The 14,378-nt window shown below is 33.5% G+C and overlaps 2 protein-coding genes across 2 annotated transcripts; one reads left to right on the forward strand and one right to left on the reverse strand.

The window, feature by feature from the left end:
- Window positions 1-478: 478 nt before the first annotated feature.
- ERH3 (P-loop containing nucleoside triphosphate hydrolases superfamily protein) lies at window positions 479-5,515 on the reverse strand. Its single transcript, XM_011073973.3, has 7 exons — window positions 5,158-5,515; window positions 4,343-4,808; window positions 3,302-3,499; window positions 2,662-2,906; window positions 2,075-2,233; window positions 1,891-1,978; window positions 479-1,058 (listed from the first exon to the last, which is right to left on the reverse strand). The coding sequence occupies exons 1-7, from the start codon at window positions 5,277-5,279 to the stop codon at window positions 777-779; spliced, it is 1,560 nt and encodes a 519-aa protein (XP_011072275.2). The 5' UTR covers window positions 5,280-5,515; the 3' UTR covers window positions 479-776.
- A 3,989-nt stretch (window positions 5,516-9,504) lies between these two features.
- Window positions 9,505-13,636, forward strand: LOC105157566 (P-loop containing nucleoside triphosphate hydrolases superfamily protein). Its single transcript, XM_011073974.3, has 12 exons — window positions 9,505-9,830; window positions 11,042-11,427; window positions 11,602-11,681; window positions 11,769-11,820; window positions 11,894-11,935; window positions 12,021-12,099; window positions 12,185-12,216; window positions 12,296-12,364; window positions 12,807-12,881; window positions 12,972-13,088; window positions 13,181-13,231; window positions 13,348-13,636. Exons 1-12 carry the CDS (start codon window positions 9,578-9,580, stop codon window positions 13,489-13,491), a joined length of 1,380 nt encoding a protein of 459 aa, XP_011072276.2. The 5' UTR covers window positions 9,505-9,577; the 3' UTR covers window positions 13,492-13,636.
- The last annotated feature ends 742 nt before the right edge of the window (window positions 13,637-14,378 follow it).

Genomic DNA, 14,378 nt, shown 5'->3' on the forward strand with positions numbered 1-14,378 from the left:
TAGCGCATCGCTTTCATTTAAAAAATACAATAGTGTAATGTTGGTCCAAATTATATTTTTTATTATTTAAATCTTGTCCCATTTTCATTTTAATTAATATATATATATATATATATTATGTTTACCAAAAAAATATCATATATTTGTTTAAGGAAAGATTTATATACATAATAGGTATATATTGTATCGGATTTAGAGTAATGGATGCTATGGTAAGTAATTTTTAGAAAATTTAGGATATGACATAGCTCAGATACGATTTATTTTAGAAAATTTGTTTATAAAAATATAAATAATTTATATAGATACAAGTAGGCCAAATTGCAAACTTAGTTCCATAGGATGGGTCATTTTAAAAAATAACCCTGCGCTTTACGATTGCATTTACTTAGTTCCAACGAAGGGTATTTGTAATTACAGAAAGGGTTGCAATCAAAGATATCTTAAATATACAAAGATAAATAATCGAATTCTTGGATAAGGAAAACAGTGATTCTGTACCATTAGCAGAGGGAACAAACATAAAGCCTTTGAGTACAAGGTTACTAATACAAAGAACACAACAAAGTGAGCACCTCTCACTATTCAGAAAACAATCAACCAAGCGGCCAATATAGCTACTGAGCTGAGGAAAAAAAAAAAACAAAAAAAAAGACCGATGATCGGATTCCTTTGCAACGTTTGACTTCCGACCAAGAAACCGAACACTAGTTTGAGAAGTGGACGAAATGAGACACATGAAGCAGCAAAGCTAAAAGTGCAAGAAATTCGAAGCTCTATGCCGATCCAAATTCAGAAAACCATTTCTCGTGCTTCTCAATATCAGCCGCAGAAACACTGGGTTGAACCTTAGCGATGGCTTCTAAGAAGTCGCACATTGCAACCGGATCCTTCGAAATCTCATCCTTTGGCATGTTCTTGATCTCATCACGTGTCTTTCCGGCTATCTTGCGCCTCATGCCATTTAATGAAGCGTCGCGACAAACATTTGTTAGATCATCCCCACTGTATCCCTCTGTCTGACGCGCAACTTCATCTATATCCACATCTGGTGCGACCTGGTTGAACAGACAAATGCATAAATTTTAAGCTGATATGATGACAATTAATGGCACAAATTAACTGATTACTACAATACAACAAATTCTAAAACGCACGTTGCGCGTTTTCATACTTTACAAAGTGAATGAATAGAAATGTAATTTTCTTGAACGTTCGCATCATTCATAGTGGTTAGGAGTAAGTTCTGTTCATAGAATTGGAACGAAGAACAGTCCAAGAAAATAAAGCATTAGAACCTACACGAAACCCTAGTCATGATATGATAATCACCTATTCCGCATCCATGCAAATGCTGTCAGAATGAGAATTTAATAGGAAAAAGTAAAAATCAGGACCGACACCTATATAGTTGTGCTCCATTTTGAATTTTTATGCAATCGAGGTATCATATGTTAAAACATTTCTCAAAATGTTGATTATCTTTTCCACGAGACAGTTATAATAACCAAGAAATGCATGGACATCAACATACCATAACACGAGATACCATCCTATCAAGGAAACAGTAAATGACAATGAATAGTTCAGAAGTACCAACAGGATATATTCCGGCTTTGAGTATTACCATCTCCATTGTTATAAATTAGATAGTTTTCTTTGCAGAACAACATATCCATATTAATAAATCTAGTTTGGTATGAACAATGATGATGCCAGACTCAACGAAGCCTTAAACCAAAAAGTGATCCAAAATAGCGTGTCAACGGGTACTGTGTTAAGCACAGTGATCTGATGGAACAATGTAGCATTGGAAGTGTGCTTCTTCCCAAGTAAATTACATGATTGCAAAATCAATATCTGCCTGCTCAAAGAGCAGTAAGTTGTTACCTCTACAGTTTTTAAATTTATTCGTATAAGCTCCTTACGACTCTCAAAATTTGGTAACGGGATGTAGATTCTTTTCTCAAGCCGCCTCCTGCAATTGTCATGATAAAACAGAATGGAACTTCCAACTTAGGTTTTGAAGAAAGAAAATCACTAACATAGAATGATGAATAACACAAGGCCTGACCTCAATGCCTCATCTATATCCCAAGGAAAATTTGTAGCTGCTAAAACCATCACTATCTTCCGTGTACCATCTTCATTGGTGGAAGAAGCATTGACACCATCTACCTGAACTAGAAGTTCAGACTTCACCCTTCTGGATGATTCATGTTCTCCAGAAGCCCTATGAAATGAAAATAACTCATAGATCAAGGGACGTAAACAAAATATGCATCTGAACCAATTATCAAAAGCATATCAGACTGAATTCTTGGATTAAACACTTAAACAAGTGTAGAAATTAAATGTCATAGCTGAATGTTAGACAGTAAAGCATTATGAAAATAATAATTAGAAGACGCATTTTGCTTAGCCCCAAGTCCATTACCAAGCACATGGGTAGTAACAGGATTAAGATACAATCACAAGCCATGTAGATTTAGAGAATCAGAGACCGGAAAAGAAGAATATTTGGTTATTGAAAAAAATTTAGATGTTTGCAAATATACGACATACATACTAAAATGCTAAAAATAATTGATTGAGAGATTTACCATGCCTTTAATCACTCAACTACTGAATTCTTAGTATTAAAAGCAATGAATATCTTACCCGCGAGCATTGCAGAGAGAATCAATCTCATCAATGAATATTGTACTGGGAGCATAAGCTCGCGCAAGATCAAATAAGCACCGGACCATTCTTTCACTTTCTCCACGCCATTTTGAAGCCAAGGTCGCAGAAGAAACATTGAAGAATGTCGTCCCACACTCAGTCGCTACTGCCTTAGCAAGAAGAGTCTTCCCCGTACCAGGAGGGCCAAACATGAGAACACCCTTCCAAGGCCTTCGAATTCCCTACAGGCATAGATATTTTAACCTCTAATTATTAAAAGCAGATAGAGTTTTCTAGATTTCATCCTTCTTTCCCAAAAACATAACAGACCTGTCTCTCCACAATGAAATTCAATCTTTTGCCAAGTTAAATTCTCTCCACAAGTGAAGAATAAGAAAGAATAGTGCTCGGTGCTAATAAATGCCATAGCTTAATTATAGCAACTGCAGATTAGCAGCAAAGGGAGAAGATTACAACTAAGATTCTCTAGTCTCCAGCTTAAGTACACATGAATTGTCAACACTAACAACATATACTTAGAAACTATTCATGATGAAGAATATCCTAATTGATTTAGGGAAGTTAGACAACATTAAAATTATAATAGAACCATTCATCTTCAACCAGTACATGATACCTGAAAATATTCGGGCATCCATAGTGGAAGAACCACAGCTTCCTCAAGAAGTCTTTTTGCTTCACTCAGCCCAGCCACATCATCCCATCTAACGCCAGGAGTGGAGTCCAATACATCCCTTTCAAGCATAGCTGCCAAGTCTGCATCAGGGCCTTCATATTGAATTTTTTTCGGCTTTCCATCCTCAGGATCACCATTCTGAAAATTGCAACAAAATCAAGAAATTCAAGAAACTTGAGAAGAACAATATATGAACAAATAGTTAAAGCAAAGCCAATTCCAAATCCTCGAAAGAAGTCAAAGTTTTAAAGCTTAGCAAGTGATATAGACAGAAAACTGAAATAAAATACTGAACACAGAGAAATCTGGGTATTGGCCTGAACTATCATTTTTTTTTGCCTCCGGAAGAGAACAGTATAATCAAACTAAATAGAAGATACTCCTCAAATAGACTGTAAGGTAGTCAATAAATGCACCTGATTTAAATAAAGAAAGTAAGTTTCAAAACAAAAAGCAAACATGTGTGTTCTTCATCTTTGACTTTCTTCTGACATTATAGTCATACCACTTACAGCAAGTGCAAAGGAAGGAAATATATTAAACGAGGGAACAAAAAGATAGCACTACATTACTTAATGGACTTCCGACCTGACATCTTCATTATCGTGGTATATGAATTAAACAGATGCTTACACATTATCCCCCTGTTGCCAAATTCTATGACTCTTTCTGACATGAGCATGGGGATATTTCCTATTTTATCCAACTATAAAAGAGGCAACTCAATTTCCCATTTAGTAACCACAGTAATACTCAAATCAGTAGGAAGTGTAAAGCAGAATTGTATCCACTTGGACCCTTCAGAAAGAGAAAAGAAGCTCCTTGGTCAAGGTTAAACTTATTCTTGCTATTATTAGTTGATTTCTTAGATAACATCATAAATTTGAACAAAATTCTCAGCAGAATTCTACTCCACGTCCAAAAGTTCTAACAAGCAACAAAAATAAAAACAACAACTGGAGCTTCTGTCGTTATACTTACTGCAGAATCAGCTTTCCCAGTGGTGGACTTCCCAGATGTTTTCCTTCCAGTAGTTGATGATCGAACACCTGTGTTGGCCTTACTAGTCGCACCAGTCCTTCCTCCCCGTGCAGTTGTTCTTGTGGAACCTCCTCGAGCCCAAGCTCCATCTTGTGGTGACTTCCTCATGCCCACTTGATTAGTTCTTGTAGGTCTCCGACCCGTAGGATCTCGACTAGGTGGCCTCCACACATCAGGGTCATCCATTGGGGCACCAGAAGACGTAGGATATTCGTCCAATGGTTGAAATACAAAAGACGATTTGGTCGAAATAGGAGGAGAATTAGGCCGCCTACCAATAGGAACCTCCTTGAACGACCTTTTCTCAGCATCCAACTGCTTCACGACCTCTGTTTCTTCTGAAATCGCTTTCTTTACATTCATCCATTTGGAACGAAGCAAAGGGTCATCAACCGTGTTCAAATGCCTGTAAAGAGATAGACACGAGATGAATTTTTCAGCACAGGAAACTGCATCTGCGTAAAACCTACTTTGTAAAACAATTCGCACACAACAAAAACAAAGAGCATCAAAACAAGCAAAACAAAATTAATAAATTCCAAACCGAGTAAAGATTTCCCAAAATCCGCTCTTTCTGAAATTTTCACGTTTTCATTTTCCTTCCACTCCTTTCTCAATCAGACAAGTAAAAAAATCCAAACTAAAGATCCAATAAAATTACTTAAAGCTCCGATTAGCTTCAAATTCTCTTGGAACACAAGCGCATAATCAAAAAAACGAGATGGGCCAGCGGCCAATTAGCAAAAGAAAATTACTTGTTGATCTGAGCAATGGCGCCATCGAAGAAGATAACAGAAGTGTCATAGAGCCCTTCCACTGCGTACTCTCTCGCTAACTTCAGATGATCTTGCAAGCCGGCCAGCGAAGCGCCCACCATTTTTTATATATACATACACTCCCCCTGTATTTGTACAACACGAATTCAAAAAGGGTTTGCTCGAATTAGGGTTTTGAAACGAACTTGCAAGCCGTGCTCAGACAACAATAGGAAGAAGAAGAGTTAACGATTGATCAAACGAAACGAAACAGAAACAAGAAACTGGTTTGCAATTTGAGGCTGTTGGAGCTGAGAGCCATAGAAATGGAGGAGGACGGCGACGTTTAAACGGTCGACTGAGAAGAAAAGAAGAATCGCCAATTACACTTCCGCCCCTGGATTTAAGCACATTTACATTAGGGGGATTTTCTGAAAATTTTTAATCCACTTTTTCCCAAAATAAACTTTTTATCTTTTTTTTGTGTGTGTGTGTGTTTTTTTTAAACGTTAAATCTACAAATTGCAAACTAAATTATCTGGAAATTTAGTTTATTGAATTTTTACTTATTTACATAATTAAGAAATAATATTTACATTCAATTTCACATTAAATTATTTGGAAATTCACACTTATTTAAATAAAAAAACTTAAAGCCCATTACTTATTTATATAATCAAGAAAGTAATATCCATCCAAAATAAATAATTAATATTTAAATTTAATATAAAATTAACTTTATAGAAAATTAATTTCTTTCCCAAAGCAAGATATAAAAATGCATTATAAATAAAATAATATTCTATAAATAATAATTAATATTAATATTTAAGATATGTAAAATGGTAAAACAACAAATAATTCAAACTTGAAAGCACTTTAAATGATTCCTTGCCATCTTAAACCTTTAAATTTGACATTTTAAATTTCAAACACAATTTTGCATATGTTGTTAGTTTCATAATTAAACAAAAAAAAGAAGAGTGACATAATGATGAGGAATCATACAACTCATCCAAAAATGTGCTAATGTGTCTTGAAATTCAAATTTATTCAAAAATTTAAAATGAAATAAAACGTATATTTTGTTGATAAGATTTCGAGTAAAAGTCGATTTTTTGTAAATTTGTAAGTGTAAAATTATAAATTTAAATTTCATCAGATGCATAAATAATTGTATTTTATTGTAACTATTTATAATTTAATAGTTATTTTAAAATATATTGATTTGTGGATATTTTAATGTAATTATGCATTTGCTTCTATTAAAAGAAAAAAAAATAAAGAAGTTGAAATTTGCAAAAGAGAATGTAGTGGAGAAGAATGGAAGTTTGAGATATTTGCAATATGGAGTCCATAACCATTTATTAAGTAGGCCCAATCCAAATTCTAACATCAAATTAATCCAAATTTGCCCCCAATTCACTAGTGCTTCTCAATGTTGCCCAAAATCAATTGCTTCAATTCTATCAACAAATAAATAATATGGTGGAATTAATATCATTTTTTTTATATTATATATATATGGTATATTATCTCTGTATGTATATAATACATAATTTTTTATAATTTAAAAAATATATTATAAATAAAAATAAAATATATAAACCAACACGTTACATTTAAACAAAAATAAATAATAAAACAACTTAATGGTGTTATCGACACAACAAAAAAACTGATAAGTATTGTAAATCATCGTTTGTGGGTGAAAAATATATTTTATTTTTATATTAGTGTATATATATATATATACATTTACATTATATTAAATCTAAGCTCCCTAAGCAACTAATTTGGTATATCATATGTGAAAATTTTAAAATATTGTTACATTTTAATAGTTTACCAACACCAATTTGGTAAGTTATATGTGCAATTCTTAAAAGTCTCACTTTTTATTATATTTTTCTATTACTTTTTACTCATAATTTTATAAATATTCACACCTATTTTGCATACACTTCAAACATGTGACATCCAAAAATTCTGAGTTCAAATTCAAGTTCCATTATAGTTGTGCTTTATCCTTCTCAAACTAAAAGGAATTAAATATGAATATTTTTTAATAAAAAGAAAAAAAAATGAAAAAGAAAGAAAAACCAATGCAGCTGGTCAAATTAGTTTTTCAGCCTTTTTAAACTGTTTGTATTAACTTGGACAATGATTATGTTGTCTTTTTATGATATTATCCTTAAATTTTGTGTCAGATTGTTAAATTTGTTATCGTGAATCTACATTTGTATAGGAAAAACAATTGGTCGAAGTAAAGGTGGGATTGCCAAAATTCAGGACCTGATCTATTGAAAAAATTATTGGATTCAGACCCGACTATCCCCTTTCGGAAACTTGACGAGTTGACTCGATTTACATCTTCAAAAACCGTGACAAATGAGGTGTGGGTCCGAACCAATATTCATCCCTACACTTGTAGATTTCAATTAGAAGAACTTTGCGAAGACCTTGATTATAGTTTTTCGACATTTAAATTGGTAACATGCATATGAAGATAACTCAAGTAGTGTTAGTGCGACAAAAAAATATACTTGACATTGAAACAGTGTTTTTATAGTAATTATTGGACCGTACGTCAAACTAAGATCCATCGATATAAAAATGATTAATGATCAGAAAGCCATTAAATTAATTATATCACTAAATCGATTTTGGATCGTAGAGTATTTGATTATTTTCATGATACATTTTGGAGAATGGATAAATTGGATATGTGATCTCCACATAAACCATATTTGAGGGCTTAGAAATAGGGAAAATATCAGTTAATCAACACATTTTAAAAATATTTGAGTTGAGATCCTGACCATTCATCTTGACCATTTTTGCAAACTTGTTGTAGTAGATTGGATTGATGTTCATGTTAGAATATAGAAAAGGATAAAAATATTTAATAAATGAATAATTGTAAAGGCACAAAAATTCAATCAATTGTCATATAAGTCCCATCTCAAGAAAATGCACTTCAGCTATAACACCCATGTTCACTAATATTCCCAATATTTTAAATTTAAACTTGAAATATACATACAAGTGTCGATGTATGTATATATGTACGTCTATAACTTTATAGAGGTAAAGTACAACAAGCTTTTCTGAAGGTTGAGAGTCGATAGACTCGATATAATTATGATGCTCTTTTGTGGTTTTAAAAATTATCATTATGTAATCCCGATAGAGGTTTGAAATGCCAACTTTGCGCTATTGCTGTATTTTTTTAAAAACAACAAAATATTAAAAAAATGGACGAAGTGGATAACAAAATTTGAAAGATTTTAATAATATGTCCACTTAATCCTTAAAAAAATTTGATTTTTTTTAAAAAATTAATAAAATTATAATTCATGGTCCATAAGTATCATTTTAATTGGTCACGGCAAAAATTGAATGACAAATTAATAAAGATTAACGGATTGTGCTAAATATTGAACGACGTTAAAATTATAATTATTGACAGTTTCTCAAATCAGAATGGGATTTTTATAGTTATGATAAATTTTAGGGGAGTTTATTATAAATTATTATTATTTTTTTAATAATTAAAGTGAAATATAATCGCATCCGCATGAATGTTTTCTTTTTCTTATGTTTCTTATATTTATTATTTATTCATGGTATTTTTATTTTTTTCCTTTTATGTGAATTTCAATTTACATATGTACACATGAAAATTACTATTAAAATAAATGAATAAATATTTATAATTTTCCATAAGCAACGCATTCTTTGTGCCACACATTACTATATGCAAAATACATTTATTTTTATTACCCCCTCCCAAAAAAAAAAAAGCTCACCTACTTAGTTTAATCCTACGAGGGCAATTTGTATACTATTTAATTATAAATACTTTTTTATTATTTTAAAAATTATAAATATTCCATTATTTTATCAATCGTCCAACAACTATTTGTTAGTTTTTGTTAGTTTTTTATTCAACTTTTACGATAAATTGACGAAATACTTTTAAAATTATAAATTATAATTTTATTTTTTAAAAAAGCTTCTAATTTTTTTTATAAATTAAATGGACCATTTTTTTTTAAAATTTTTCAAAGTTTTCCGTCTACGTTGTCCAAATCTTTTACAAGTTGTTTTTTTCTTTTACAAAAAATGTTGATAAGTCCAATTCTCCATTCAAGTGATTTCTTCGTACATTAATAATATTGATAATTTTTCAACAAAGAATACTTATAATTGTTTCAAATTTCACGAGAACTCGTTATAATTTTATTCAATAAAAAAATAAAAAAATGGAATCCCACGAGGGCAATAGTGTACTTTGGCTCAATCCAAGGTGGCGAAGGCTGGAATTGTTTCTGAGCCAACCCAAACTGATCATATTTTTTTATCAGTCACCACAAAATAGAGTTGCGATTCTCCCGCAATTCCCCAGCAGATAACAATGGCGGTGCTGACTGTATTCTCCCCGCCAACCAACCCTTCTCTGCTTACGCCATCACCCTCCTCACTCTCCATTTCCTATTATTTTAATAACAATGACTGTACAGATTGGTATTGTCTGCACAAGAATAATTCTAAATGGGCTCCATTTTCCACGACTCCCCTAGTTTCTAAGCAGAGAACAAAGGCAAGAGCTAAATCAAAGCTATGCTTGATGCAGTCCCGGATGATGCCCGAGTCCTCAAGTTCATCAGGTGAGTTACTGAGGTTGTCAGGATTTTGTTTTTTGTGGATGTTTCTTGCACTATGGGATGATTATGCAAGATTTTTGAAGTTATCTTTTAAATTTTAATTTCGCAAGAGATTATCTTTTTTGGTTGTATTTTGTAGTTTGGGAACTATTGTGATCATTCCTGGTTAAGGGTTTGTGTCATTTTGTTGAATTTGTTTCTTTTTTTATAATTGTTGTTGTTTTGTTGATTTGTTTAATTTTTGTGGTTACTGTGAAGAGATAGAAATGAACGAAAAAAGTTAGAATATTAAGAAAAGAACAGTCAGTATTAGTTGTGCAGCACCTGATTGTTGGGCTTATAGTCTCGTCTGTAAGGTTTATCATAAACTTATAACTGTATTAAGTACTTATTCCAGTGCATTTGTGTTCTTCATGTGTTGATTGTTTCCAGTCTCTGTTTGCTTTGATGAATTCATGATTCTTGTTTCTTCCTTCATTGAAAGAAGTTAAGTGAAAAAGAGCCTAGGGCAAGAGTGGCATAAAGACATTTGAAGGGGGTGTGTCAGTAGATCAATTTTCGAACTTGTCAGCGCTCTGATAAAAAAGAAAGATTTTTAACCCCTGAACGCTCAGCAAGAGTTTTTGGTAGCTATTTGTTTAAAGGGAAAGAAAATGGTAGAGAAAAGAAGAGAAACCGGAGTCTTCGCGAAGAGCAGCTTCGAGGCATATCAACAGTGAGGCCATTCTTCATAATTCCCACACGGGTGGTTGAATTGCCTAAGCAATAGGTGATTCTTGTTCAATAAGAACTCTAAGCAATGTTCTAACAGAAAATGTTGTTTTCCCTTTATCCCGCTGCAGGGGCTTTTGCTGTTGTCTGCCTTCCACAATATGGGCTTATTAATTATATTTGAAAGCACTCTAATTGCACCAAATCTGAAATTTGAAAGGTAAAGAGAAATCATCTGACAGTGACTCCCATGAGTTCTGTAAGTTATCTTTGGACTGTTACTCCTCCTACTGCACAGACTATGTTGCCGTGAGTTATTTCTTTGCATCAGAATTCGGTTGAGAAATTGTAAAATAAAGCCCCTGCCACAAAAGAAGAAGGAGATTCAAACACTAGAATATACAAACTTCTAATGTTCACAGAATTTCTCTATTAGAATAGAATTGTTGTGTGATTCATTAGATGGGTTCTTGTTGCTCTTTTCTTAGTGATAATTGATGCAGGCAGTGGATGCTCATGGATGACGGACAACTCTTCTGTTCAAGATAAAATTGCTGGTCATGGGATGAGGGAAGGTCCATTGCATTCAGTGTTTCCTACAAAACCGGCGGAAGTATCTTCTGTGAAGGACCTATTTGATTTTATATGCGGCGGTCCTCTTATTGACAAAGTCGGCTTGACCTCAGACAAGGTGGCTGAATCCATCGACAAGTGGGTAGTATATGGATCACAGCTGTGCCGATTGTTTAAGCTAAATGAACTTTATCTCACGGAACCACAAAAAGTTCGGATCTACCATTACTACATACCAGTCTTCATGTGGTGTGAACAGGAAATCTCTCGTCATAATTCCAAGTTCAAAGACGAAGATGATATCCCCCCTCTAGTGGTACTTTTTTAACGTTCAAGGGATTGCATTAATTCTTAACTAATTCTTGTATATGTTGCTTGGGCCTTGGAGTAGTTCTCATACTCTTCCCTATTCAAACATTGTTTGCCAGATGCTGAGTGCAATAGCATCTATTGAAGCTGGCATTGATAATTTTATTTACTCTTGGTGCAGATCGGTTTCAGTGCACCACAAGGTTGTGGAAAAACTACACTCGTTTTTGCCCTGGATTTCCTCTTCCGTATAAATGGGAGGTAGATTACAAGATGGTAATATTTGTTGAAAGTAAGATATTGAATATTAAGTCAAAGATGTACAAACTGACCAACAGAAAATTTCAGGAAGACTGCAACTATATCTATTGATGACTTTTATCTGACAGCAGAGGGTCAGGTAAATTTTAGTTCATCATTTCGCATTAATCTGTGAAGTTTTCCTCTCTGATGGATTTTAATATCTGTTTTAGGCGAAACTGAGAGAAAGCAATCCTGGAAATGCGCTCCTAGAGGTAGTTCGAACAACTTATCTCTGAAATTGAACTTCTTTTCTTAGAACTGTTGTTTAAAACCTAAACATCTCTTTTTCACCTCCAGTTCCGTGGAAATGCTGGAAGCCATGATCTCTCATTGTCCATTGAGACACTGACATCCCTAAGCAAATTAACTAGAGAAGGTGGGATCTAGCATATTGTATTTCCTCCTAATTCTTTGGATCATGTTACGGTGACATAATAGTTATTTATATTTTCAAAATTCAGGCACAAAAATGAAGCTTCCTCGATATGACAAAGTAAGCATAAATGACCAAACTCCTGCTCTCAAATATTTGGTCTGTTACTAACTCATTAATTTTATATTCTATTTTGCAGTCCGCATATAGCGGTCGAGGTGACAGGGCTGATCCTTCGACATGGCCGGAGGTAGAAGGCCCTTTAACGGTAGGTCGTTCATAGTAGATCTAGTCCTCATGGTCAGTGAGTTCTTATGGACAATGAGTTACATGGTTGTGGATAATTTGCACGTTTGACGCATGAAATTGGTTTAATACTGTTTTCTTCTGGGTTCAAACTGAATCTTTCAGATGTATACCATGCCCTATTAGATGCGACCTGAGATGGTACTTAACATTATCATCGTTGTTTTCTGGGATTACCGCACTAGCACCATCTAATATTTAAGCATGTTACAAAAAGAACCCCTTGATTTGGAACAATTACACTGCATCTCCAACAGCCATGCTTCACATTACAGATTCCCCTTTGAAAAACATAACTTGAAAGGCTGTCAGTATACATTACAAATTCGATGGATTTCTTGTAATATACCCAAAACTTAGGGGTTGTCTATTTAATCAAAGCTTGTTCTTCTCATGGTCCATAGGCTGTTCTATTTGAGGGTTGGATGCTCGGGTTTAAGCCTGTTCCAGTAGATGTTGTGAAGGCTGTAGATCCACAGGTTCGAGAACTGGGACACATTAATTTTGTTCCTCATTCATTATCTTCATCCAACACGCCTGCAACCTCATTTTCTCAACATAATTTGCAGCTGGAGATCATTAACAAAAACTTGGAAACTTATTTTGACGCGTGGGACAAGTTCATCAAATCATGGATAGTAATCAAGATTCAGGATCCCAGTTGTGTCTATCAGTGGCGATTACAGGTAAGTTGTGCAATGCGCCCTTCTAATCCCATCATCTGAAAAATGTCATTGCATGCCGCAGTCCTCTGACTGGTAACATGGGGTATCTTTAGGCCGAGATCGCTATGAGGGCTGATGGAAAACCTGGAATGTCCGACGAGGAGGTAGTTTTAAAGTGTTTTGACTAAAATTGTTTGATATCTGCGGCTTGCAAAGATTATATGTTGCAGTTTCCTAAGCAAACAAATTATTTCCTTCTCTTCTGCTGTAACTTTTACAGGTTTTGGATTTCGTTTCAAGATACTTGCCGGCATACAAAGCATACCTTCCAACCCTTTATGCCGAAGGACCAAATGGATCGGATCCAGAGCATTTACTCGTTGTCGAGATTGATGAGGGCAGAAACCCCATTCTCGCCAACTAGAATTTAGAGAGAGGCTTCCAGTTTAATCTTAATTTTTGTATGTAAATTAATTTCTTTGATTCTTTTTCACCAATGAAACAGTTATCTCATGTCCAAATTCTGATGGTTCAAGAAATACAGAGCGACCCTGCTGTCTGAAACTCTCCATTATGTTTGGATTTGTGTTTTAGTTGTTTTGTTTTGTGTTTTTGGAAATAGAGAGAGAAAAATAGAGATAAGTGAGTGTGTGTTGAAAATAGATGATATGTTTGGATTTGTGTTTTGGGAAAATTTAAAATATTTTAAAATAAGTGGTGTATGTTTGATGTTGGGATTTGGGAGACAAAAATTACTGTTCATTGTCAAATCATATATTTTTATATATATATTTATATATAAATATGTATATATATAAATATTTTATGTTTAATGTTGTACTTTTGGGAGACAAAAAATACTGTTTATTGTCAAATCATATTTGTTTTTTATATTATATATATATGTATATATATATTATATATAGAAAGTTGAAAAACAGAAAAACACGCAGATAAGGTGTAAAAACACAAAAACAAACATTGAGTGTGTTTTATCTTGTCTCGGGAAATACGAAAACACAAAACCAAACAAAGCCCTCGTGTTTATCTCAACTGTTCATACTGTTTCATTTCTTGCATATACACTAAGAAGGATAAATCTGTTCCCTCTCCTGGCACTCAAACCTGTGATCTATCTTAGTGATTTGATAGATTTAATGTTGTATGTCTAGTAATATAAGGGTCTAATTGTTCTGTACATAATCGCAAAACGGAAGTATTACATATTTTTTTCTAATGTGAAAACTTAGAGGGAATAGTTTTGTAATTTTTTTAAGAATCAAATATGCATAATAAGTATCACTATTAACA

The sequence above is a fragment of the Sesamum indicum genome, linkage group LG3 (genome assembly GCF_026168435.1).
Source record: "Sesamum indicum cultivar Baizhima isolate 11 linkage group LG3, ASM2616843v1, whole genome shotgun sequence".
Taxonomy (NCBI): Eukaryota; Viridiplantae; Streptophyta; class Magnoliopsida; order Lamiales; family Pedaliaceae; genus Sesamum; species Sesamum indicum.